General features: G+C 40.5%; 1 protein-coding gene across 1 annotated transcript in view; it reads right to left on the bottom strand.

Annotated features, from left to right (window-relative positions):
• LOC118807880 (voltage-dependent calcium channel gamma-2 subunit-like) overlaps nt 1-22827 on the bottom strand; it is a 78296-nt gene extending 55469 nt beyond the window's left edge. The window contains exon 1 of the mRNA XM_036570042.1: nt 22335-22827. Within this exon, the coding sequence (XP_036425935.1) occupies nt 22335-22545 (211 nt within the window). The 5' untranslated portion in view covers nt 22546-22827. The remainder of the gene's footprint in view (nt 1-22334) is intronic.
• Nucleotides 22828-27647: the final 4820 nt, after the last annotated feature.

Here is a 27647-nt window from a genome sequence, read left to right as displayed (position 1 = left end):
TGCAACCAACTTCTAAGACTGAACTTTGGAGATGTGTTAAAATATCCCTGCAGATTTCTTAGAAAAACTACAGAGCCTTGCTGGTGACATCCTGCTTAAATAAAAACAATGCATGGCCACGGTTTAATAGGGCATGGGAACAAGACCCTAACGCATGGCCACAAGTTAGTTAGGCATAGGAACAAAATAATTAAGCCTTGACCACAGCTTAATAAGGCATGATCTCCTTCCCATGACTTACTAAGTCATGGCCATGACTTAATTACCTCTTTCCCATCCCTTACTAAGTCATGGTTACGCTGTATTAGCGCGTGGGAACGAGATCCTAATGTGTGACCACAAATTATAAGGTGTGGGAAAGAGATAATTACATTGTGGCCATGACTTAGTAAGGTGTGGGAATGAGATAACTAACCACAGCTTAAATAAGCATGATAGGTACCTTACTAAGTCATGGCCACGCTATATTAACGCGTGGGAATGAGATACTAATGCATGGCCACACATATTTTTATTTATACAGGATGTCATCAGTGGTGCTCTGTAAAAAAACTGAAAGCAAGTCTCCTCTAATTTTCTGTTAAATATATGATTTTTGCTTTTTTCCTCACACTGAAAACGAATAACTTGTGTTTAATGTTTGTGGAAATGATATCAATGAGGGTCACTCTCTTTTGCACAGTGCTGCATATGTGATAAATGCCCTCAATATATCACAAATATGACTCATGCATGGCTGCTGCTGCTGTATGTATTACAGCAGGACCTCATACACTCCTGAGCCTCCCTCTGTGAGTTCTCGCTGTGAGTGTGTGTGTGTCCTGCCTGTACGAACGTGTGAGAGCAAACGACCGGCAGGGGAGAGACTGTGCTGTTCAACATTAAACATTTAATCTCACTCCAATCCCACCACATTATCCCCATCACACACATATACAAACTGCATATGTACACTATCACTATGTAACGCATCAGCGGTGGTTGTCCCAGCGGTCAGGAGACTCAGCTATGCCTCAAAAGGTCATGGATTTGATCCTAGCTGCGGGCTACTGCCATCATGCCCTCAGGCTGGGCTTTTAACCCCTAAAGTTGCCCCGGGGGGACTGGAGGGCCCATGCAGTTGGTTAATGTTTGTTGCTTTGGGCAAAAACTGTCAGCTAAATTGAAATATGAACATCAGACAGCACATTACACACAGGAGCACTGCCCGGTTCAATTATAAATAGAGATGTAAGTGAACAAGGAGAATCAGAATGGCTAGTTCCCACAAAGCATCTTAGTTTAGGAAGGTTTGGAGGGAAAGCTTTAAAGGAATGATTTGGGCAAATATGAAATATAATTGATCAGCCAAGGTATGTTTCTGAAGTGTCTAAAGGTTACTTCTTTAGCTGCTTGCTTCTGCTCTGGAGCTTCAAGGCTAAACGTATAGCCATTAGCTTAGCAACTGATGCTGTTAACCACTGAGATGTAATCAAACTGAGAGTGATTTGGCATAAAATGCTCCATTCTAGAGAAGGTGGTGGTGATAGGAACCAGATGTCTGAAGAGTTTAATGCCTCTAACAGCTCCCTCACAGAAAGCTATTAGATGAAATTGTTATGAATGTGCTGTTTAATGCCTGAGACGTTGTATTATGATAGTTTTAAGATTAGATTTTGACCTAAAACGTATTTTTAAAAGCCATTCAGGGTGTTGTAATGAGTCAGAGTTATTCACATTATTAGGCGGTAATAGGAACCAGACATCTGAAGAGTTTAATACCTCTAAAAGCTCATTCATAGAAAGTTATTATATGAAATGGATGCAAAAGTAATGTACTTGATACCTCAGACATTTATAGTTTTAGGATGAAGTTTTGGCCAAAACGTATTTTATTAAATAAATTCTTGGCAAATGAGTTGTACATGCAGGTGTTATAAGGCAAACTAATACCTGAATTAAACATATTTTTACAGATTCATTATTTCAGCATTATCAGCATGATATATAAACACTAAGAAGACACATATAGGTTCACTGGTCATTTTGGATGCTAAATGAAATGGAAATTTGCATTGTAGACATTGTGACCCCGGGTTCCAATCACCACCACTGTAAATAAATCCAGATCACTTTCTCTAGACTACAGCATTTAACATCATAACAACATTGTTTACCTCTTAGTGATTGAATTAAAAAAAAACAAAAAAATCCTCTTTACATAATCTCAAACAGACTTTATCTACAGGCCTTTGCACAGATAGTTTGGGGGGTGAGTTATTCTTATTAAGAGTGTTTCAGAGAAAACCAAATGTGGTGTTAACAGTTATTTTACAACAGCTTATTTAAGCAAGTTATTTGTGCCTCTAATTGCTGACATAATGTTTGGTTGTTAAAATGACTGCATTATATGATGCTTCCATGACAGGTCGGAGTAATGAGAGGCAATCTCAATAGCCGGTTGGTACCGCACCAGAGGTGGTGCCCAAGAACAATAAAGCTTGTGGAATGTAAGCCAACTAGCTACACTGGTGAGGTAAGACTGATGCTGCATTCGGGCGCTTTTTAGAAAATTATACATTCCAGATAGTTAACTAGTAAATACAGCTAGTATGCATTCGGGTGCTTATTCGAGGATATGCCCAACGCATGAAGAATAAAGCAAGGAGAACATGTGTCCTGCTTTTAGTTTGCTGTATTTAAAGGCACATAGACATAATAGAATAATAGAAGCACATCAGGTATATATTTTTTTCATATTCACTGAAATTTTAGCATTTTTCACTCATGGAAAAGAGGAAAGGTCACATTATATGTCATATCTCGTGAACTTGTGCATCATCTAGAATTCGAGTTTGCTGGCTGTAAATACGACTTTTCTGAGCGTTCGAGTGCAATTAATAAGTGGGAAAATCGGTATTCTCCAGTTTCCGGCACCACTGGAATGCAGCTTTGGCCTCAGCTCACTGAAACTGATCTTGAAAAATGGGCATAAAAACAGTTATTATTATTAATCATACATGCCAACCATGAGGCCACTTGTACAGTCTGAGCGCAAAAGGGCAGAGGCTCAAGCACCCCCACACTCCCTCTTTACATGTACCTGGTTACCTACAAAAATGGACTGTTATCTAAAAAAGGTACATCACATAGCTAAAAACAGTAATAGTGACATCTTGAAGCCTTACTTTTGTTCATGCTGTCCATTTTTTTGGATAACACTATATCACACAGTATCATTTGTGTGAATTTAAATCCAGTGCTTTAAGATGCTTTGTGAATACAGACCCTGAGCTTTTCGGAAGCAGAGACAGAAATTGCACACTGCTCCCTTCCCCCCTCTCTCCGTCTCTCTCTCTCTCTCTCTCTTTCTCTTTCTCCTCTCTCTCTCATCACGCTGTAGTGAAAAGATTAGCTCTGTAGTTTGGGCTCTAGTCTGCATGGCAACCCAGATGCTGCCTGCCCTTCAGCAATGACAAGACACACTGCACATTATACACACTGCACGCTAACACATTCCATGCTAACACACCACACAAGAGCACACTGGGCTCAATAGCACAACATGCTAAATGCTCATCGGTTCGCCACAAGTTTCAAACAGCCCATATACGCACTGAAAATCCCTTCAGCCAGGCATACACTGTGCCTGTGTGTTTTAAAGCCTGATTTGGCTGCAGCTGTCTGAATTTCAGGACTGGGCCGAATTTCGGCTTCGTCACTTGACGTGCAATGTGGGGAAGGAAAGGATGCCCAGTTAGCAGCCCAAATGTGTTCCAATTAAGAAGTCGGACCAGATGGATTTCGGACATATCATAAATTTTGGTAGAATATCTTGCAGTTTGAGCATCTCACAGACAAGTTTTTTGATAGTTGCTCTCAAAGCACACTTGTTCATAAACACTACTCTTACACGAGTGAACACGTACACTAACAAAATACAGCCAAAACAGTCGACATTTATGGCAAAAGAAGTCCATATTAGCATCATTCTACCGAAATTGGTTAAAAGTCAGAGATGAAAATACACTGTACAAATAATTGTACATCCCATTTTGTCACTACCAAAACATTCATAACACTACCGAATGTTATGGTAGTTACAATTTTAGCTAATTTTGAGCATAAGTCAAAACTCAAGACTCACAAACACAGCTTTGAAAAGCTACACATAAAATCATAGTATTTTCATGATTGAAACACAAAAACCTGTACTTATTTGCAGAAAATACGTTTCTTTAATGACAATTCATAATGTTCCACACTGATTTCAGACTTCAGACAGATCTAACTGCTCACTGTGTGGCCATGAGGGACAGGGATGCAGTCTCACTTCCTGCTCCGAAATGCAGGGGTGTGGTTAAAATAAGGCTCCACCTACAGACTAAAACCCTTTGTGTTTCGGTAGTGACAGTGTAAGTTTCCCTTATTTAAAAATTAAACTCATTACAAATTAAAAATGTCCAACTTCACTTAAAACAATTAGAAATAACTTAAAAAAAAACAACATTTACAAGCACAAATTTAGTGGTACAGGTTTGACAGCCATCTTCTGATAGAAATTATTCTATAAATGAAGATTTTGTTTATATTTAGCTTATTACTATCTGAATTAATAGTATAAGGCTAAAGGTTAAAGGAGAAATTCACAAGTTTTGAAAGTAATATTAACATTTACATTTATATGGATGGAAGTGTGAATGATACATTTTGAAACTTTGACAACTTTGACTTTTTTTTACCACATTAAATGATTCCACTCAAAAAAAAGAAAAACACAATTTGGCCTTCCACGATATGAATGTTTGTTGCCATATGGCAACACTGTACATTATAAGGCTAAAGGTTTAAGGAGAAATTAACAAGTTTTGAAAATGTCTGTATAATTAAATGGTTAAGATGTAAATAAAGTCATTTGGTGTGGTTTGATGTGACGTATCGTTCCAGAGAAATCAAAACTGGAATTCTTCATAGCGGTGCTGATAAGAACCAGTCTTAAGAGTGTGTCTCTAAAAGCTCCCGCACAGAATGTTATCATATAAAATGACAACAAATATGCTTACTGATGCCTGAGACATAGTTTCAGTATTATAAAGTAGTAGTATATATAGTAGTATAAATTCTGGCCTAAAATGTATTAAAAATATTCAAAGCGGAGAGATACATGCAGCGCAAATGTTTTAGAAATTACTATATTTGTGTTGCAGACATTGTGACCCCTGGTTCCTGTCAGCACCACTGCAAAGAAACGTCTCTGCAGTGAACTTTCTATACTGAATTATGCAGAAATGTTGAAAAATCAATTAGCCTTTAGTTTACAACTGAAGGAGCATGAAGCCCGTATTCCTCACAGCTAGAGAAACCTGCAGCAGAGCTGGGCCTCCAAAACGCCTCCCCCTGTTCCATCCTCGCCGTTACAGCGCCCTTCAATTATCAGAGTCATTGATCGCCACGATCGATGGCGGCCAGCTCGTGCACATGGACGGACACTGAGGGCCCTGCTTTCGGGCCTATGACCCTAGGAGAGCTTAGCCTTTGACCTGTCGACCTTAAGGTGACCCCGACACATGATCCATTTGCTTTTAGAGAAGGAACAGAGGAATTACGATGGAGGAGTCCTGCTGGGTTTGAGAGGGTTGAGTTTCTTTCATTTCTTTCATTTCTTCTTTTTTTTCCTTTTGTTCGTGGCTGTGTCTCGTTTAAAAGAGCTGTGCTGGAGGATTCCCAGTGGGGGAACCCTGCTACTGTATGTATGTATGTTGCATAACTGAGTTACATAATGTACTGCTGCCCATGCATGAGTGTGTGTGTAAGATCCTCCTACGGGGAGAGAGTGATGTAGTGTGTGTGTGTGTGTGTGTGTGTGAGTGAGTGTAAGATCCTCCTACATTAAGAGAGCGGCACAGTATGAGTGTGTGTGTGTGTGTGTGTGTGTACATGTGTGTGAGATCCTCCTACAGGGAGAGTGTGAGTGTTTAGCAGGTCCTTCTGAGTCAACCTCATTTCAGCGATATCACCACACATCGAACATACCACGGCTAAAAATCCAACATTAAAGCCATAAGGCAGTATTTTCCAGCTTTGCCTGTTGACTTCTATTATAACTGAGTTCTGAATCAACGGCTTTTCTGTTCTTTTGCATGCACAGTCTTATGCACCCCCTGGACAGATTACATGTTTGCTGATTTTCTTAGTGAAAATAAGCTAACCAATATTAGAGCTAAACTGGTCGATTTATAAGAGTTTAACATACTGGATGGTTTATTTTTCTAATATAAACATACTTGCTTTTCATGTAATTTGACCAGGGGTGAAATGTTAATTTTGACAAAGTTATTGTCCTTTATTAGACTTCTTGGATTTATATGCTGAAATAAACCCCCTGATTATTATACATTTGAAGCTGTTTTATTTAATTTGGCATAGACTACATGCAAATGATCACCCCTTATTTATTTAATTTCCACTCAGAACCAAAAAAGCACCAGATAATTACATAGAAGTTCTCAACAACTAAATATAATATTTAACTTTTCAGTATTTAGTGTGTCCACTCTTTACATCTATTACAGCTTCCATTCTTTTTGAGAAGCTTTCAGTTTTTTTTTCAGTTTTTCAAAGAAATTTGCGAGGATATTTTTTTCACATGTCCAAAGTTCAGTCTTGCTTATATTTTCTGATGATCCGAAAAAAAACAAAAAACAAACATGAAATATAAAATGTGCCATAACTTTTGCACAGGCCACATTTTATGTTTTATTTTTCTCCCCAATATGTTAAATTCAGTAAATAAATAGTAATTGTGCATTAAGGTGTGCAGAAGTGTGTTGTCTGTAGAGGATGTGTCCACTTATTCACACCTACAAAAGCAGCACAACATGTCATTAGAGCAGGGCGCCCAAACTTTCACATACGACTGTACATCATCACATCCTTACTTGCTCACAAAGGTATGAGAGACGCATGCATTAACACACACACACACATGCGCGCACTGGTCCTGCTGCTTGGCTCTGGCGGATTAGGGCGAGGATGTCAGCACCTTTCAGCAGGCGTGAAGTGGCCTCGCAGAGCTGGAAACATCTCACTTGACCACTCTCTCTCTCTCTCTCTCTCTCTCTCTCTCTCTCTCTCTCTCTCTCTCTCTCTCTCTCGCTCTCTCTCTCTCTCTCTCCGTCTACCTCATTCATTCATTTTTTTATTCTTTTCTCAGTCTTCTATTTCTGTCTCTATATCGTTAGTTCTCTCTCTATGTCTATATGTACATAATACATAGGCCTAATAATGGCATTTAATGTGTACAAGTATGCCCACACACACACACACACACACGCACACACACACACACACACACATGCACACACACACACAGACACACACACACACACACACACACACACACAGGGCTGTCTAAGGATTAAAATAACTTTTTTCCTTTTAAATAAAGCAATGCGTTTTGTGATAGTTGTATGGAAAAGTTTACTCCTGGTCAAATTACAGGTCAAAAAAAAAATGTTTATTTCAAAAAAATATTAATATTCAAAAAAATAATAATATTAATAATTCCTTTTTTTTATGTGACCATTTTCAACCTCTCTTTATCCATTATAATGTGTTGTCACTGTGGCTTTAAGACTGATTTATGTAAATGATCTCTGTTCTGATTGGCTGCCCTGTAGTGTGCCTCATTCAAAAGCATTTCAATCTGAAACATTCCTTATATAACCAAGTGGGTGGGACTAAACTGCTGAATAGGTATATATCACTGCTGTAAGATCAAAACCTTGTATCTCCAAAATAGTATCTTCACAGGAGGAAAAAACTACTTTATTTTTAATGTAAGTCAACGTAACCGGACTTTTTTCCGAGTAATTTTAGGCCATTTCATTTGGTCCGTTCACCATGCAATTAATATATATATGATTTTGTGACATCACAGAAACAGTGACTTTAAATGGAATATATGGACTGTATGTACTGGGGAATGAATGGTTTGAAACTATAGCAACATTTAAACAATTTTATTTCAAAAAAGTGAGTAAAATTCTGTTTTTCATAATATGGACCCTTTAAGATTTGTCAAAGCAGTGAATAATTTCCAAAAGCATTGGAATCAACCTGAATCACTGAGAAATGTACAGCCTATCTATCACAGATACCTCTTTCTTTCTGCTGTGTGTGTATTCATCTCCCTCGCACCAGGTCACACGCTCATGACCTTACCTTACGGCCTGGACTTCAACCTCTGACCATGAACCCTTTCACCACTGCACACTCAGTAACCCAGTGCTGATTCTCAGTCAGAATCACCAGAGCAGTACATTTAGGAATGAATCAGACTGAAGCAGGTGGTGGCAGGTTGGGGGGGCTTTCACCAGTCTGGGGCTCCACACACACACACACCCACACACACTGCCCCCCACCTGGAGCTTGGTCTGTCTGGGCCAGTGGGTCAGCAGCTTCAGCCTGTATCGCATACTTAACGCCAGACTCTCACACTATGGCAAGTGACAGGTTAACCCTGCTACAGCCCCCGCAATGTGTGCGCCTCAGAACTCTTCCTCTTATATTTTGTTCAATTATTTCTCGCTTTTAGCTGTAATGCACATTGTTCTGGAACAAAACCATTATATCTCCATTTTGACATTTTTTACACAATTTGAAAAGGACATTTGCCCTTTAAATTGTGTTAAAATCCAGATTTGTTTTTTCTAACTTTTTTCCCCCATAAATATAGTTGAGGCCTGTTCCCAGTTGCTTGCTAGGTCTTCACTTATTATATCGTGCTGTCCAAAACAAACAAGTATATCCATTTTTTTCCTACACTATTTGACCACAGCAGCTGCCCTTCATACTGTGTAAAAAAACAGTGATGGAAAAAAAAAATTCTTGTAATAAAATCTATTAACATTAAATTGCATTAAAAATATAGAACATTTTGCCCTCTGCTGTAAAATGACCATTTTGGTAATTTTGGCGATACTTTTAATTTGGCAATAATTTTAGCTGTTCAGCTCCATTAATCCCCATTTATTGAGGATGAGCACCCTCAAGCATTCTGCAGTCATGTTTTTGATATAATGGGAGAAATAGGAAGTGGCCAGGCTCCCCTTAAACTGGCTCAAACTCAAAAACTCCTGATGATAGGGTAAGTCCAGTTGGCCAGTGAGTGAACAAATGAATGATATAATTATTCAGGTATGTACAATACTGTGCAAAAGTCAGAGACCACCCTTCATTTAATTTCCAGTCAAAACTAGCGTTAAGTACATTTTTCAGGAGGAGGTTGGTTATAAGATCTTCCACTTGCATAACAAAGAGGAAAAGTGAAAAAAACAAGAGTTTCCAAAACTGTAGTTCAAAAACTGATAATAGTATAAAGAGAAACTGGGACTCCTAACAACTGTGCAAGACCTAATAGACCACCTAAGCTGTCCTCATCAGATAAACAGCACTTTTTTCTTCAAGCAAGCTCCACTCTTGCTTCAGGTCTGAATCTGAAGGTGTGGAAAAATATCCTTGCAGATTTCTTTGAAAAACTGAAAGCGAGTGTTCTGAAAAGAATGGAAGCTGTAATAAAGGTAAACACATTAACTGAAAAAAATTATTTTATATTTTAGTTTTAAGAAGTTCTGCTTTTTCTGACACTGAATATCTTTGTATAGGGTTATCAAGCATTCCTGTGTGTGTGTGTGTGTGTGTGTATGTGTGTGATTGATGCCCTGTCCCAGCGGAGTGTATGAGTCGGAGGTGTTGCTCATGCTGATGTAAACATAAGCTTTGATTGAGGGACTGCAACGGCCGTTTGACAGACTGCCCTCTGAGTGTATGACACACACACACACACACACACACACACAGACACCCACCCACACACACACACACCCACTCACACACACACACACACAATTCAATATTGATTTCATCCCCTCTCCCTCTCTTTCTCTGTGGGATAAAGATAGATCGTAACAGATACTAAAAATAAAGACGAAGGCACAGTTAGACTGCTGTACGCTACAGCCTCTCAATTTGAGCTCCATGCTGACAAACCGGCTCTAACAACCTCAAACACCCATCACAGACTCTGACTTAGTGTTGATAAATTACACCTCACACCTCCTTTTACTTAACAGCCCACATTTTTCCAATTAGCAGGTCAAGGGGCCGACTGCTACAAAGTCTTCATCAGTGAGCAACATCAAAGCAAAGCGAAGAGATCGACTGAAGTGTTTCCGTGCTAAAACAACCCGTTTTTTTTTTTTCGCTAAAAGCAAGTATCAAATTCCCACCGTCTTTCCTCTTAGCTAAAATGCAGTCGATCAGCGGAGACATGCTGCAACATTAAAGAAGCTGCTTGTTGCACAGAAGGAAGATTGAAAGATGAAGGCTGAATAGTTTGATTATATCATTAAACAAATAATAGTCAACAGATTGATCAATAAAAGAAATATTTGTCTGTTAAAGTGTTTCCCTAATGAAAGCTGCATTTTTTTTTTTTATTTGGATCAAAAAATAATGTTTCCTTTTCTGGAGCAGCCCAGAACTGGGGCTCAACAATTTGGGAAAAAAATGAATTGCAATATTTCAGATTAATATTGCGACTGTGATTATTTTCTCACATATTTAAGTCCAGTCCTGTTATTTTGGCCAAGAACACCACAATATGCACTTATTCTAGCTTGAGGGTTGAACTGCAAGTTAGATGTGGTTGTGACGTGACAGCTCATGGATGTTTCATTGCTTCTGATTGGTCTAACTCATGTACAGGTGATCCACCAGCTCAGAGATACCCACATTTAGATTTGTATTTGGTGGTCCCCCTCCTGGCTACCATTTTGGGTGGCCGGTAATTTTTTATAATGTCACAGCAGGTTACATGGGACCAGTGTTTAAAACTTGCTGCTTTTTTTTAGTTTTGCTGGAGCTTCAAGGCTAGCTAGCACATAGTAACCTGTTAGCATCGTACATACCGCATATGGCTAAATCATCACCCACTTTCCCCAAACCATGCACAGCTGTTAAGTAATCTGAAACAGACTAACGTATGTGGTTGCTGACACCATATAACATACTGTTATCTATATGAATGGACAAAAATGTGTCACATAGCTAAAAAGCTATGGCAGCTCATAGCTACCTTTTAGCATCATACGACATCCTGTTATCTATAAAAATAGACAAAAGTAGAAATCAAATGCAAGCTTCAAAATGGCTGCTACTGTTTTCAGTTTTACATGATACTTTTGTCCATTTTTATAGGTAACAGTGTGCTTGCTGATACTATTGGGTGACTATAAGTTGTCATTAGCTTCATTAGCCTCAAGTTAATTCATTTCAAGGTAGGAAATATTCAAGAATCTCAAATAGATACTGTATGACGATATCTATAAAAACGGACAAAAGTAGAGACTAAATTAACGCTTCAAGGTGGACACTACTGTGTTTTTTTGTGCATTTTTATAGATGACAGCCATACAGAGTCAGAAACCACATAACTCTGTCTATTTGAGATCACTTAACAACTCCACAATGTTTGAGGCAAGTATGTGATAATTTAGGTGTGAAGTTCACATGATGCTAATGAGTGGCTATAAGCTTCCATTACTTTTTAGCTACGTTAGCCTCGTGGCTCCAGTGCAAAACCAAAGAAGCTTCAAATTCCAAACAAATTTTAGCTGATTGACTCCATTTGGGATGAGCTGAAACTCATTCTTAAGAAGATATCTTGTCTTAAACCCAGTTATGCAGATTCTGACATTCACCCGTGTTTTCTTATTTGGGATTTGTTCTTAGGTAAGAACAGAATCTATACAAACTCAAGAGCACAAAGGTGTGAACAGTTCTGTGGTTTAAGAACACATCACGAATATGATGTAAGCTTTTTCTTAGGATCTTTCTCGAGAAAAATTTAAGAACAAAAAAGGACTTGGTGAATGAGGCCCAATGCATTTATTTTGACTATTCAAAAGTAAATGATTTCGGACACGAGTTACATAATACATGTTTGCTCGTTACTGAGCAAAAGCAAATTCCATCGCATAAACACTATAAACATCAGGCCACCAGCTCACTATAAACGCTGCATTTGACTGCACACATGAGAAGAGCTTCCTTACATCTGTAACAGATCTAAAGAGAGCTCTGTGGAGATGCTGCCATTGTAGTCAGTATTCCTACTCTGAGAAGTTGTGTATGACTCTTTAAATCAAACAACATAGTGCATTATGGGTATCCACTATCTGCTAGGGGCATCGGTTGTACACTACTTATTGCAGTTTGTTGTGGGATTGTTTGAATACACTGGATCTTCTGTAAAATGTACTATCAGACACCACTACAGAATGGTGGAACCCCAAAATAGTGCCCTGTATAGTGAATAGGGCAAAGTTTTGGTCACAGCTACACATACAAAGATTCATTCCTACTTCCCCTCTGATATCCAATCCAGTATTTTCTGCTGATGTTGCCCCAATAACGCCCCAAAAGCCAGTATTTGATGTCATTTCTGTGCCATTTCTAGTGTTTAAGGGTATATGTGGGGTGATTATCTGTGTGTGTGTGTGTGTGTGTGTGTGTGTGTACAGTTAAGCGGTGTTATAATAACAGGCTGAGGCCAGATTAGGTCTGGGTCATTAGCCAGACTGCCACACTGCTGCTGGATAATCCTTATCAGATCTGTGTACTATCCTAATCCCACTCCATAGTGCGCACACATACAGAGATTTAGACACACACAGAGACACGACCCAGGTTTACAGACACACAGACACTGTCCCTCACCCACAAAGCATGCACACATGCACTGTAAAAAAAGGACATTATATAGAAACTCAACTTAGTTTTGTAAAACAGTTTTGCATTTTACACAGTCTTGCTTTTCATTTAGGTCAGTTTCTTCCTCGCCACTCAATTTAGTCACTGCTAACTTGCACCTGCAGCCTATGACCCCCCCAACTATGCCCTCAGGCTGAGATGAAAGCCTCCTCCTCTAAAACTCCCAGTCACAGAGGGCTGTGGCATCACTGGGATTTGAACTCATGATCTCCTGATGAGCTGACAGTTAAACAGTTGTCTGACTGACAGCCTCTGTCTCAGCATGAGTAAGCTTTTCATTCTTTCTTGGACGCAAAACTTTAAACAACATTGCAGCTCCAGATTGGCACAACTGCCAAAATGCACGGATGTAAGAATAAGATTGAGTTTGAATCCTAGTGATGCCTCGCTCCCCCCACTGTCAATAGTCGGAGAGGGGGAGTCAGCCCTTAGCCCCCAGCTTTACAGCATCACGCAGCAGGGAGGTGAATTTGTGAATAACTGAATTAGGACGAAATTAGGAAGAGTAAAAATTTTACAAAAATAGGGTGGGAGGTGGGTGTGGGGGGCATCAAAGATGCTTGTGCCCAGGGGCCCTGTGTCGATTGTCAAATTGCACAGTCCATAACCGTACTCCTACAAAGTGCACCTACATTGGTAGGTCCAGCCAGTGAGCCTAGATACAAGGTAGGTGTTTCTGATAAACTGGCAACTCAATGAAAAGTATCATTATAGTCAGCTGAGACCTGTTTTCAGTATCAGATCCTGGACCATATCAGACCAGAATTGCTCCAGAATGGCCTGGACAAGGCCTGGCTTATCTGGACACTTGTAACACTTGTGGCCTAGTTAGCCTGTTGTCCACACTACTCTTTGTCTGGATGCGCAGGACAAAGCGCTTTCTTAAATTTCACCACTGTAACTGCTTTCTGAGCATGACAGGGAAAACACTGCTCTCTGCTGAATCTATTATCTGGAGTATCAAATGTAATGCTGATGGTTTGGTACACAAACAAAACTTTGCTGAGCCATCGTTCACGCTGGTGTCTCTGTCTGACAGCAGCGTTCACGCAGGTGTCATAGAAGACTGTATATCTACTCACAGATGGTGCTCTGAAGTGATAATTTGGTGAAAATGGGCGCATTTGTCCCCTGACGCCAAATCCAATCGACCAGCTGAGACATGTTTAGTGTGTGAAGTTTGCTTCTTTAGTTTTGTGCTGGAGCTACAAGGCTTATGCAGCTAACAAGTAGTGAAAGCTTACGCATACTATTTAGCATTGTGCAAACTGCATACCTAAGTCATTATGTACTTGCCTTAGACCATGTCGAGTCTCATAGATTTCTAGCTATAAAAATGTACAAACGTATTTTGCATAGCTAAAAACAATAGTAGCAGTCATCTCAAAGCCTACTTTGTTTATACTTTTGTCCATTTTTATAGATGATAGTACATCATTTACACTTACACTTGAATTTAAGTACATCAATCGTATACTTAAAGTACGCCTATCAAGCATAACATTATGACCACCTCCTTGTTTCTATGCTCATTGTCTATATAGGTGCACTTTGTAGTTCTACAATTACAGACTGTAGTCCATCTGTTTCTCTGCACACTTTGTTAGCCCTCTTTTACCCTGTTCTTCAGTGGTCAGGACCCCCATGGACCCTCACAGAGCAGCTACTATTTGGGTGGTGGATCATTCTCAGCACTGCAGTAACACTGACGTGGTGGTGGTGCGTTAGTGTGTGTTGCGCTGGTCTGAGTGGATCAGACACAGCAGTGCTGGTGGAGTTTTTAAACACCTCAGTGTCACTGCTGGACTGAGAATAGTCCACCAACCAAAAGTATCCAGTCAACAGCGTCCTGTGGGCGGCGTCCTGTGATCACTGATGAAGGACTAGAGGATGACCAACACAAATTGTGCAGCAGCAGATGAGCTATTGTCTCTGACTTTACATCTACAAGGTGGACTGACAAGGTAGGAGTGTCTAATAGAGTGGACAGTGAGTGGACACAGTGTTTAAAAACTCCAATCGCACCTCTGTGTCTGATCTACTCATACCAGCACAACACACGCTAACACACTGCCACATCAGTGTTACTGCAGTGCTGAGAACGATCCACCACCCAAATAGAACCTGCTCTGTGAGGCTCCATGGGGTCCTGACCACTGAAGAACAGGGTAAAAAGGGGCTAACAAAGTATGAAGAGAAACAGATGGACTACAGTCTGTAATTGTAGAACTACAAAGTGCACCTATATAGTAAGTGGAACTGATAAAATGGACAATGAGCGTAGAAACAAGGAGGTGGTCATAATGTTATGCCTGGTTGGTGTATATAGAGAATACTAAAAGTACATTTTGTAACTTCATCTATTTTATGGAAAAGTATCTTATTTTTTCTGTCATTTTTGAAGTGCATTTTCAAAGTAAAGCATTTTAATTGTACTTTATTTATTATTTTTTTATTATTTATTTATCATTTATTATTATACAGTTGTCAACATTACTTAAATATAATTTAAGTATATATAAGTTGTATTTAGGTATTCTGAATAATACACTGAGTGTACACTTAAATACATTTTAAGTACACAAACATATACGTTTCATTTGTTGAATGTGTTTAGGTGTATTTACGGCTATAAATACCCTTTAAAATGCATTTAAGTGCATTTTAGTTGTAGTATAACACAGCACACACAGTAATAGGGTAGTATAATTGTAACATATTCCAAGTGTAGAAACAGTTATGTCCACAACCTAAACACTTAATTCTACTTAAGTCTAACTCTAAAGTACACTCAAAAGCACAAATAAGTGCATTTGATATATATTTAATCATAGCTCAGTTATAATTTAATAAAACTTCTTGTCAGAAGTTCATCAAAAATATTAACTTCAGAAATTATTAAAGCATATTTAAAGTGTGAACATTAAAAGTATCTATGATCTTGAAAAAGATGGTTCTTCAACGGTTCTTTAGTAAAGGAAATGGTTCTATAGAGAACCATGAACACCCAAAGAACCATTTACATGATTAAAGGGTTCCATGAATCATGAAAGTGTTCTTAAAAATGCGCTGTTGATGGTTTTACATAGAACCTTGTTGAGAAGGGTTCTATATAGCACCCAAAAAAAGATTTGTTACAATTTCAAGCTTGTAACTCTTTTGGGGTTCTATATAAAACCATCTACAGCACATTCTCCATCCATCTGTTTTATGATGCAAAGAACCTTTAATCATGCAAAGGGTTCTTTGAGCTCACAAGGGCTGCTAGCTGCATTAGCTTTGCTTAGCCAAAACTAAAGCAAGCAAACTTGATATCTTTGCTGTTTGGCTATATTTGGGGTAAACGGAATATGTGCTAATTAGGATTTTACACACTATCTCTTTAACTGTAGTGCAGATGTGCTCAGCTTTGGGCCTGCTTGTACACTGTAGTAGAATCAGTGTAGTATAAGTGGTTGTAGTAGCATTAATTACTACACTGATGCTATTAGCCTTGAACTAAAGTAGCAGCCCATCTGTGCATTTTATCACTGCTGAAAACCTGCCTGGCTCAAACATCCGTTCTGACTGATGGAGCCAAATGGTGGGTCCAGCTGTGGAGCTGCATGGTGGGTCACCAGCACCGCCAGGCCCACCATGACTGCTCCTTTAGGCCCACCTCATCCGCCAGGCACTCCTCCAGCAGGCCTTATCTGCCCGGCTGGTGGCTCACTACGGCCTCCCTCTGCAGGGCGACGGAGCTCGGGCTCCTGCCTCGGCCAGGTGCGGCCCAGCAGGACGTTAATCACCTCCATTCATCTCCATCAATGCCACAGCCACAGACTTCCTCACAGCTGTCAGGACGGAGCATGGCATGATGGAAAGACGCCGGAGGTAAAGAGAGAGAGACAAAAAAAGAGGAAAGGGAAAGGAAATGAAGTCGCACCATCTGTGGGGATCAGCGTGCTTGGATTTTTATTTTTCTTTCGCCGGCTACCCGAACTTTTAAAGTGCATTTGCAGACAGCCAGCGGCCGGTAAATAATAGATTGTCTTCACATGCTTTTGTTTGCTCCGCAGAAGGCGTCGGTACAAGAGTGGGGCCCTGACAGCGTGTAAAACAGAGTGGGAATTGAAGCTCTGTGTTCAGGGAGACTGTTAAACAATGCTTCCCTCAGCAGGGAAGTGGCCACATAATCACTGCTACAGAACAGTGGAAGTGTGTGTGTGTGTGTGTGTGTGTGTGTGTGTGTGTATATCCCACATGTATTATATATGTAAGTATCTACAAGTAATAAGACTTTTCTCACGCTAAGCCCAGTAACTGAAAAGAAATGTTTTTTTTGTCCTTTCACTTTGAAAAAATTAGTCATGGAGATTTAGCAAAAAATCAGAAGCATTTTGCTGTTTTTTTCTGTTTATATGCTTTCCTACAAAATCAAGACTTTTGTTGTGAAAATAGCCAAAAACAAACACTTAAGCAGACTTGCAGCAAAAACCTATGAATCAATCCGCCTGACATGCATACGCTTTGTCCTGCTATGAGGCCGATGTGAAATGAGAAAATGAAGCTTTTGGTCTTTAATTCAGACAAAAGCACAACCCTGGCAGATCCTCTGATGACCAGCTGCTTCCGACAGCCACCACAGCCTTCACAGTGGGCCTCATCACACGCACATACACACACACACACACACACACACACATTTGTATACATAAATATGTGCGTGTGTGTGTCTATGTGTATACAATCATCAGGCCTTGTTTCTCTCTCTCTCTCAGACATGTACACATGCCTATGGTACAGTCAGAAGCGCCCCCCCCCAACACCCCACCAACAAACACTTACACCCATACATAATACAAAACCTCTCTGTTTCAGTTTCTCTTCTTCATGTGCTCATGAACAGTGAGGGTCTCCATGAGTAATCTTACACACTGTGCATTCTTACAGTATGTACTGAATGGCTGAAATGCTGGGTCTCAGTCAGATGGGAGCTGTCTGGGTTTTGGCAAACATCCAAACTCACCAATCTCACCAGCGAAGAAGCCAAGCCTAGCCGAGGACTCAAAATTGCCTCCGCTCCGGTCCCAGCGTGGGCCGGACACAGAGGGCCACTGGGTGCCCAGTCAGGAACATGGGTCAGCTCCAGTTCACTCCGACAAAATCAAAGGATGAGTTGAAGTGATTACTTGAAAAATGAGAAACTGAAGCACAAAACTGAATTTATGCCCAAATCCTGAAATTATTCACATGAGAGTGCAACAGTGCTTTCCTGTTTAAAGGGGAATTCAAACTTTCTGCATAATTTAATCATTGACATGTAAACAAAGTCATTCAGACTGGACTGATGTGAAATGGTTCTTCGAATAGAAACATATACAAATAGTTTTTTTTTTACAGTGATGGTGTTAGGAACCTGAGGACAATGCAGATATAACCATTTTGTCCCAGAATGTACAGTCAAGTTTTTATATACACTCTTTCTTTAGTACAGAAAATGGTTCTATATGGAACCATGAACACTCAAAGAACCCTTTGCATGCTTAAATGGTTCTTTTCATGGTGAAATGGATCTTCAGATTGATGGAGGATGTGTTGTATACGGTTCTATGTAGAACCTTTTTGAAAAGGGTTCTAAATAGCACCAGAAAGGGTTCTTTTATTTGTACGATGTCAAGCTTGATGAAGAATGCGTTGTATAAGGTTCTATATAGAACCATATAAAACACATTCTCCATCAATCTAAAGAATGCTTTCATGACCGCCAAAAAATTGTGACCTTTCACCTGCATAGTAAATAAATATAATTTAAAAATAATTACACAATCTAAATGTAGACATTTTTATAACCTAGAAACTGTTGCTGTTCTCAGAACAGAAATCCAGTTCATAAAAGAGGTGAGACAAGGAGACTATCAAATGCTAACCCAGTGCAGGCTGGGCTTGACCACCCCCACCCAAACCCACACACATGCCCAACCCCAAGGCAAGCAGGTCAGAGTTAGACGATACGTCTGGTTCTCACAGACGGTCAATCGCACAGTGACATAATAGGCTTTTCCACAGACACTCTCTCTCTCTCTCACTCTCTCTCTCTCTCTCTCTCAACCCCACAGAGTGACACTCGGCCGCCCAGCTATCAGATCGATTTCTGTGCCTGAATGTGGATAAATGGCACCAAACCAGCACCAGGGGAAAGAAAACAACACACACAGTGACCACACCATAAGAAGGCACGAGTCCCACCAAGAGTGCTTTTAAATACATTCATACATCATCAAAAGATCTAATAACACCTGAGCAGACTGCATAAAAAGGCCAATGCGCCAGGCCACACTCTTACACAAAGAGTTCTCTGAGTGATGCCACAGAAGAACCGCTTTTGGTTCCTTAAAGCAATGAAATTTGTGAGTGTGAAGAACCTTTGCAAGGCTTAAAGAACCTTCACGTTATATTGATCTAAGAATTCTTCCTAGAACTTTTATATTATGTGGAGGTCAAATTTCTTCACATTTAGAACTATCCACTAAAAGGTTCTTTAGGCAACTAAAAGTGATTCTTTTACGGCCCTGCACAAAGAACCTTTGTTCTTGCATCTTTATTGTCTTATGTGTACATGTAGATGCAAATAGGATGTGTAAATGTGAATTATCATGGGAGTCAAATATGATATCAATAATGTATTTAATAATTTAATTCAAGTAAGTTTCAGACAAGTAGGGCCTTACCAGTTTGGATGGTCCGATCAATACTATCGGTATTAGGCGATAAAATAGCTGATAATGCTCTGATGAAGAGAAAAAAATTAAAAATTATGAAAAAGTGATAAACAAAGATAAAAAGCGTAACACATCCTGGATAGCTACACTCCCACTGCTGCAATAATGTTACTATCGCTGTTAAGAAATGACATTAAGAAATATAGGTACCACTTTAAAATAAGACTACCCTTATAAGTGGTTCATTAATGGTTTAAAATGCATTTACTAATGGTTATTTATTAGGTCTTAAAGACGTTAAAATAATTAATAAGCATTTACAACACATATATAAAAAGAGCAACAGTGACCTGTTGTTTGCCTAACCATGAACTCACGTTCATTTATACTGTCAAACTTCAGATTTTGATGTTTACTGATCTTGTCTTTTTTTATCAGTTAGCATTAAATACATCACAACTTATATATATATATATATATATATATATATATATATATATATATATATACTTACATATTCATCAGATATAATAGCTCACTTTTGACCTTCTTATTAATGTGTTATAACTGCTTATTAATAATTTATTAAGTGTTTATGACCTAACTAATGACCAATGACAAACATTTTTGAAACCTTTTAGAAACGCTTTATGAAGTTAGTCTTACTTTATTAAAAGTGGTACTGAAATATGATAATATGACAAAAACTAGTGCAGCATTATTGGGCTTTATTCACAAATATATTCCCATGTTTTTTTTTCTTAAAAGTGTTTTTGAGGTCCTAAGAAAAAGTCTACGTCAGATTCCTGATATGTTCTTAAACCACAGAATTGTTGGCACTTGTGCTCTTGAGTGTGTGTAGATTCTATTCTCACCTAAAAACAATCCCAAATAAGAAAACACTGGCAAATCTTTGTGAAAACTGTGTGAGTTTTAAGAAGAAATTTATTTTGAAAATGGTTGGTGAATGAGGCCCATTGGTATAATTTATAACCCCCTAAAATCAATACTGGCCACCAAATTTTCACATTGCTCAGGCCCCACACTCAAGTACTTCATGTTTAAGATATAAATTTTGGGATATAGTCAACAATGAATGTGGATTAAACCACAGGCTTGTTTGTATATTCCATTTAATGGACACAAGCTTGGTTCTTGAGAAACCAGCTCCGTAAGCCACTTGTGACACCTCGCTCTAATAATGCGATACTCAGCACAGCAAACGTTTAGGATGAGAGTAAACCATAGGTCAGGCTTTATTGATTCAGGTCCAGCTGTAACTTAGCACAGGACAGGCCATTACCAATGGAAATGCTATTGAGCAGAGACGATGTTGGGGGCGGTCACTGACTGCATGGGCATCACAGGAAGCGCTGACTCAGAGCTCTAGGAATCTTTGCATTGTGGGTATTTTAATGTACTGCAGTTTGGGTAGAATATAGAGTTGGATGCAAAGGTTTGAGCACCCAAATTACTTGTTTTGTTGATTTGCTAAGTGAAAATAAACACACATCTTTCACAGAGATGCTGTTTATTTGCTGAATTTAACACACTGAAGCACTAAATCTGGCCTGTGCAAAAGTTATATGTTGTTCCAACATGTTAAATAGTAATTGTGCCTTGAAATTTGCAAAACAGTTTCACATTTCAGGCTGTTTCCTGTTACTCATTTTCACTTAGATGAACAAAACATGTAATTTGACCAGGGGTGGCCAAACACAGGAGTGTAGATCTATTATTGTTCAAAGCCCAAGTGCACTAACTGGCCAATTAGAAACACGTGCCTTGTAGCTCCACCTTACTGATGTACTGTTAGAGACTGTAGTCCTACTGTACAAGTTAGCCATCCTCTAGCCTTTTATCAGCGGTCAGTTTCTGAGCTGCTCTTGACTGGATATTTTTGGGTGGTGGACCACCTAGCAGTGACATCGATGTGTAAAAAACCCAGCAACACCACCACCAGTAACTCTACCTTGACGATGCCATGAAACTATGGTTCCATGGCATACCAATAGTTCTGTATTTGTACACCTGTATAGTGGATCTACAAGGTAGGTGGGTGAAGCTCTGAAGGGGGAAATACAAGCTGAGTGTTTCTAATCCTAAAGCTTTTCCAAGTTACAATGGCCAAAAGCATTTACAAGCAACAGGTGAACAACTGCCCCAGGTGCAAGACAAAACCTGAGCTGTTTGAACAGCTGTTGGTATTTCTTTATTTTTCCCTCTCTCTTGCCGAGGCATCAGATGGCGTGACAGCCGAGCTTGGCCCATGTCACCTGCTCTCGACGTCCCCTGATTGAATCTGATGTCAGACATCCTTAATTGAACCCCCAGAACAGAGCAAACAGGCTGTTCCGCTGCGAAAATTAAGCAGTAATCTGCATACAAATCCGGCAGCCCGGCCAGGCCTGAAGAGAAGCCATGTCAGATGCTTTCAGGCAGAGCAAAGCTCTGATCTACAGCCCACCATGTATCAAATGTCTCTATGTTAAGTGATCCTAGATGAGCAATCTCCTTCTGAGAAGGCTGATGCATACATCCTACCCATGACTGGTCTGGGCCAGTTTCTACCACGACATGGATTAGCAAATCTCACGTATTAAAGGGAGTAGCTGGATTTGGCTTAGGCATGCATGTTCTTCAACACGACTCATGGAACCACCAGGAACACCAAGCAAGTTTTAACCCAGAAGCTTTTCGATTGAACCTTGAATGTCTTGCCTTGGTGATTCATACCTTTGATGGGAATATTGTGGCAACTGCTAGTTAGGCCTGCCAGTGACAACCTGATGGACCATAATCATCTAGGTGGGTTCCTACCTTCTAAACAGCAGGTTCTCCAAAGCCCAGAGTGCGTCATCACCTCTTCGTTTTTCTTACTGGTCTCGTTTTCGTTGTTAGTCTTTATTTTGCACACTCCTCTCGAGTAGAGCCAGTAGTCCGTGCCCACCGCGATGGTCATGAGGCTAAAGGCGGCAAAGGCGCCCACCGTGGTCAGAAGCATCTGAACTCCGCGGTCAAAGAGACCCATGTTGCCGCATTCTACGAAAGGGGGACCCCCTTTCCTCTTGATGTATAGGAAGTAAATATTTGTAAATTTAAGGGACCAAATCAAGCAAGAAAATGGAGCACCGGAGTGCAGGTGGGTTGGAGGTGGGGGGTAGGGGGCAGGAGGAGAGCAGGGGCAGAAATTCCAAACTGGGGGTGGGGGGGGGATGAACCCAGCAGCAACAGAAGTAGGAAGACGACTACCTGTCTCTCTGGCCTGCGCGCTTATTTCACGAAAACTATGGTGAAAGCTGAGGTTGGCAGGATCTTAACAACTATACAGAACATAATACTAAGAATTACTAAGAAAAAGCCTCAGGATTTGAAGGCTTGACGTAATGCAGCCGTAATCCTAGTATGCTATCAAAGACTGAGTCAAGGGTGGGATAATCAATACAGATGATCCTTCCTAAAGCTCACAGCTGGCAGCTTCCTCTACCGGGCCGACGACTGGCATGCGCCCGCTACGGATCCACGGTACGTTTCCAGCCTGACTGTGGCGATGAGGTTGAGGGGTGAAGATCCAGATAGACTCCTACAGCCAGCAGACTGGCGGTGCAGCCCAAACGGCCATGCAATGCCGGTCGGTATGAGCGATGGCTAGCATTGGCTCTAAAGGCAAAGCCCACCAAATCACACGGTTCTGCCTATGGCTCTATGGCTCTGAACATCTATGAGGCTCAATATGGAGAAAGAGAGAAAAGGAATCAGGAATGGCAGGAATGAGGGTGGGGGTGCCAATATATACAAACAGCCAGCTGGAAATGAAACAGATTAAAAAAAATAAATAAGAGGTTCCCGGATGGGTTTAGACTAAACGGATGGTGGGGGGCAACATGACGATGATGAGCAAAAGGGAAGAAACCGAAGCCATAGTGAATCACCGAGGAAATCAGAGCGTAGAAATAAATAAATAAATAAACAGAAGCAAAGAAAAAAAACAAAGCAGGCAGGCTAGTTCTCCTTTTTCCTAAAATTGCGGTCCCCTGTTTCCATATGTGGCGTTTTTACTCCGTCGACGCGTCCGGGAGGGGGGCAGCGGCCACGGTCCGCGCGCGCAGGGGCAGGGGCAGCAGATCCGGGGGGGCAAGGCGAGCATCAGCGGGGCCGGACACGGGGGGCTCGAAGCTCCAGCCGGTTTTCGAGCGCTCGTGCCGGGGCTTCTGCTGTCGCCGCTTCTCTTCTTCCCCTGATGCTGAGGTTGAGGCTGATGAGGCTGAGGCTGACGATGCCGAGGCTGCTGGACGCTCTATCGCACCGAGAACCGCGCGGCCCTCGCGCCATCAACAGCCGCGATGAGGATGAGGATGGTGATGGAGATGATGAAGGCGGTGGTGGTCGTGGTGGTGGTGCTGATGAAGGAAATCACGACGCGGACAGATTTGGGGGGTGGGGAGAAAAAAGGAGGAAAGAAACGAACGAAGAAGAAGAAATAATGAGGGATAAAAATGTGGTGAACCGCGCGCGCCTCCCGCCTCTCCGGCTCTTCAGTGCGCTGCTGCGATACGAGTGGAGAGGAGGAGGAGGAAGGGGGAGCGAGGGGGGGTGAAAAAATGGACAGAGATCCACACAGCGCGCGCGCAACAGCAGAAAGAGAAGGCGGGGTAGGGGGGGTGTTCGCCGCTGTGTGGGTTATCAGTGTCAGATTTGAACGTTTATTTTATTCTTTTTTTTTTTATTCGTCCCCTTTTTTCGTCCCCCTCATCATCTGTAACGCACGCGGCCCCAATTTAGCTCTTGTTGCTAGCGAGATATGAGATATTACACATATATATGTTCATGACATATTTAAAATGAAAGAACTTTAAAAATGATAATTAATTAATTAATTAATAAAACGTAAAAAAAGATAATAAAAAATATTTATTTTTCACACTTATTTTCTTGCTAGCAAGACACTACATATTATATGATACGTTTAAAATTAAGTAAATAAATAAATAAATAAAATAAAAAAACATTAAAATATTTATTGTTTATATTTATATTTACACTATTATATTTATTTGATTTTGCAATAATTTGAATTTATTAAACCATATTTATAAATAATACATTGCGTATAACTTATTAATTAAGGTATGTTTTTTTTCCTTTTTAAAATAACTTTTAATTTTAGCTATTATTTTTTTTTTTTTAATGTTTTGTAACAAATTAGTAATAAACATGTGAGAATCAGAGAGCAGGGATTGCATCATTAGACTAGTGTTCCTGTGCGCAGGACAACAGCTGGACTAAACTAAGGCTTAACGCAGTTTGTAGTTTGTAGTTGTAAGTCCAGCCTTTCATCTTCCTCTCGTCGTTTAGTTTCACTCTATCGCGATATTTGACCCTGCTTTATCTCTCTGGGTTTCCATTTCAGTGAGTTTTGTCGTGCTGGCGAATGTTAGCGTTGCTTTCCTCAGGTGGAGCCCAGCGGCCGCACTGCTGTCCGCAGACAGAGCCGGACTGAGCGGATGGAGATGTTCGCATTTCCAGAGAGCGGCTGAAGTTTCTCGCGGTGATCAGCAGGAGCAGCAGGAGCGGACATGTTCGTCTCTGTCCGCGGTGCTGAAATGAGCAGCACCTCTCAGTCTCTCCTCTCTCTCTCTCTCGCTCTCTCTCTCAGTGACTGGCGCCCTCTGGCGACCCAATCACAAATCCAGGCTTCAGCCCTGATTCAGACATCTAGCGCTCACCTGGTTCAGCTGAAGAGGAGCTTTATTATTACATAATCTAATGACTCAGGTGTGTTCAGTCCAGATCTCACCAGCCCAGCGTTCTCCAACACACATCAGCAGACCCCAACAGCGTGATCGCAGGGACTGTTTCTAGAATGTTCTTCCCTTTCACACTCCTCTAGAACATTTTCCTCCATTCCTGTGATTCTACACACTTTAAAAAGATGGTTCTTCAAGGGTTCTTTAGTAAAGGCAATGGTTCTATTTAGAACCATGAGTTCTATATAGAACCACTTCTATACATTCTACAAATAGTTCTTCAGTTTGATGGAGAATGTGTTGTACATGGTTCTATATAGATATTTTTTGAAAATGGTTCTATATAGCACCAAAAAATGGTTCTGCTATTGTTACAGTGTCAAGCTTGTAACAATCAAAGAACCCATCTTGGTGCGTTATAGAATCATTTTCAAAAAAGTTCTATTTAGAACCATGTACAACACATTCTCCATCAATCTGAAGAACAATTTCACAATGCAAATAATCCTTTAAGCCTGAAAATGGTTATTTGAGTGCTCATGGTTCTATGTAGAACTATTGTCTTTACTAAAAACCCTTGGAGAACCAACATTTTTAAGAGTGTACTGTTACAAGCATGACATTGTAACAATAGCAGAACCCTATTTGGTGCTATATAGAACCATTTTCAAAAAGATTTTATATAGAACCATGTACAACACATTCTCCATCAATCTGAAGAACAATTTCACAATGCAAAGAACTCTTTAAGCCTGCAAATTGTTCTTCGAGTGTTCATGGTTCTTTGTAGAACTATTGTCTTTACTAAAGAACCCTTGAAGAACCATCTTTTTAGAGTGTACTGTTACAAGCTTAACATTGTAACAATAGCAGAACCCTTTTTGGTGCTATACAGAATCATTTTCAAAAATGTTCTATATGGAACTTTAAACAACACATTTTCCATTACTCTGAAGTGCCTTCTCACCATACAAAGAACCATTTGCGCATGAGATATATAGAACTCATGGTTCTAAGTAGAGCCATTGCCTATACTAAAATCCCTTGAAAAACCATCTTTTGGAAGTGTGTATAATGCTCTCCACCATTCACACTGTCCTAGAATATTTTCCCCATTCATGCTGTCCTAGAATATTCTCCCCATTCATGCTGTCCTAGAATGTCCCCCATTCACTCTCTTCTAGCATGTTCTCCCAGATTCACATTGTTCTAGAATGTTTTCCTCCATTCACCCTGGTTAACTTTGCTTGTCAGTTCTTCTGAAGTTTCATCTTTAAGTTTGCTGTGGTGCTGCAAGACTAACAAGTGCAGTGTAAAAATCCCTAAACCAATAGATTTGAAAGAAACTACAGACTGATGAAGATTCAGACATGCAGTATGCATGTTGCTAATTGGTGGGACATAAGCTTCCATTACTTGTTAGCTTCATTAGCGTAGTGGCATCAGTGCAAAACTAATGAAGCAAACTACACGCCCAACATGCTTAGGCTGCTCTACTGCATTCGAGGTGTTGTGAGGATTGGATTTTCCGCCATGCTATCGCTTTAAGATTGCTGTAAAGAGGGAAGAATATGAGATCAGCATGCTGACCCTGAGCTCCTTTCTGAATAGAGGCCCAGATATTTCAGCAGAGTTAGTGCTTTGGCCCTGGGGGGATGCAGGCATTGAAAGTGAGGCAGAGCGTGGAGCGACACTGAAGACACACAGGAGAAACCGCATGAATTAGATGATGAAGGGAATGAGGGAGAGGGAAGAAGTGGAGGGAAAGATGAAGAGAAAAAGGTGATACAAGAAAAGCAGTCAGTGAGAAAGAAAAAGGAAGGAGAGGGAGGAAGAGAGAGAGAGAGAGAGAGAGAGAGAGAGAGAGAGAGAGAGAGAGAGAGAGAGAGAGAGAGAGAACGTCTCGCATGAGTAAGGCTCAGACAGCTAGATTAGCTTTTCCCTCAGTAATGCCCTCCGTCTGTGGAGTGGAGGCAGAGGACACGCTTAACATTCAAGTCTGCAAACGAAACACTCTCAACCAGTCAGCGATACACCACACAGATAGAGAGAGAGAGAGAGAGAGAGAGAGAGAGAGAGAGAGAGAGAGAGAGAGAGAGAGACAGAGAGAGAGAGACTGAGCAAAAGAGTGAGTGGAGAGAGAGAGAAAAAGAATGAGGGGAAGGAGCCAGAGAAAAAGAGAGAGAGAGAACAAGAGGGGAAGGAGAGAAAGGATAGAAAGAAAGAGAAGTAATAAGAGGGAGAGAAATAGGAAGAAGAGAGGAAGAGAAAATAAGAAGTAGAGAAGTAAGAGAGAGAGAGAGAGAGAGAGAGAGAGAGAGAAGAGAAAGAGAGAGAGCAAAAGAGAGGAAGAAGGGGAGATGGGAGAGTGAGAGAGAAAGAGAGA

The sequence above is a fragment of the Colossoma macropomum genome, unplaced genomic scaffold (assembly GCF_904425465.1).
Source record: "Colossoma macropomum unplaced genomic scaffold, Colossoma_macropomum, whole genome shotgun sequence".
NCBI lineage: Eukaryota > Metazoa > Chordata > Actinopteri > Characiformes > Serrasalmidae > Colossoma > Colossoma macropomum.
This window is presented reverse-complemented; position numbering and strand designations above follow the sequence as displayed.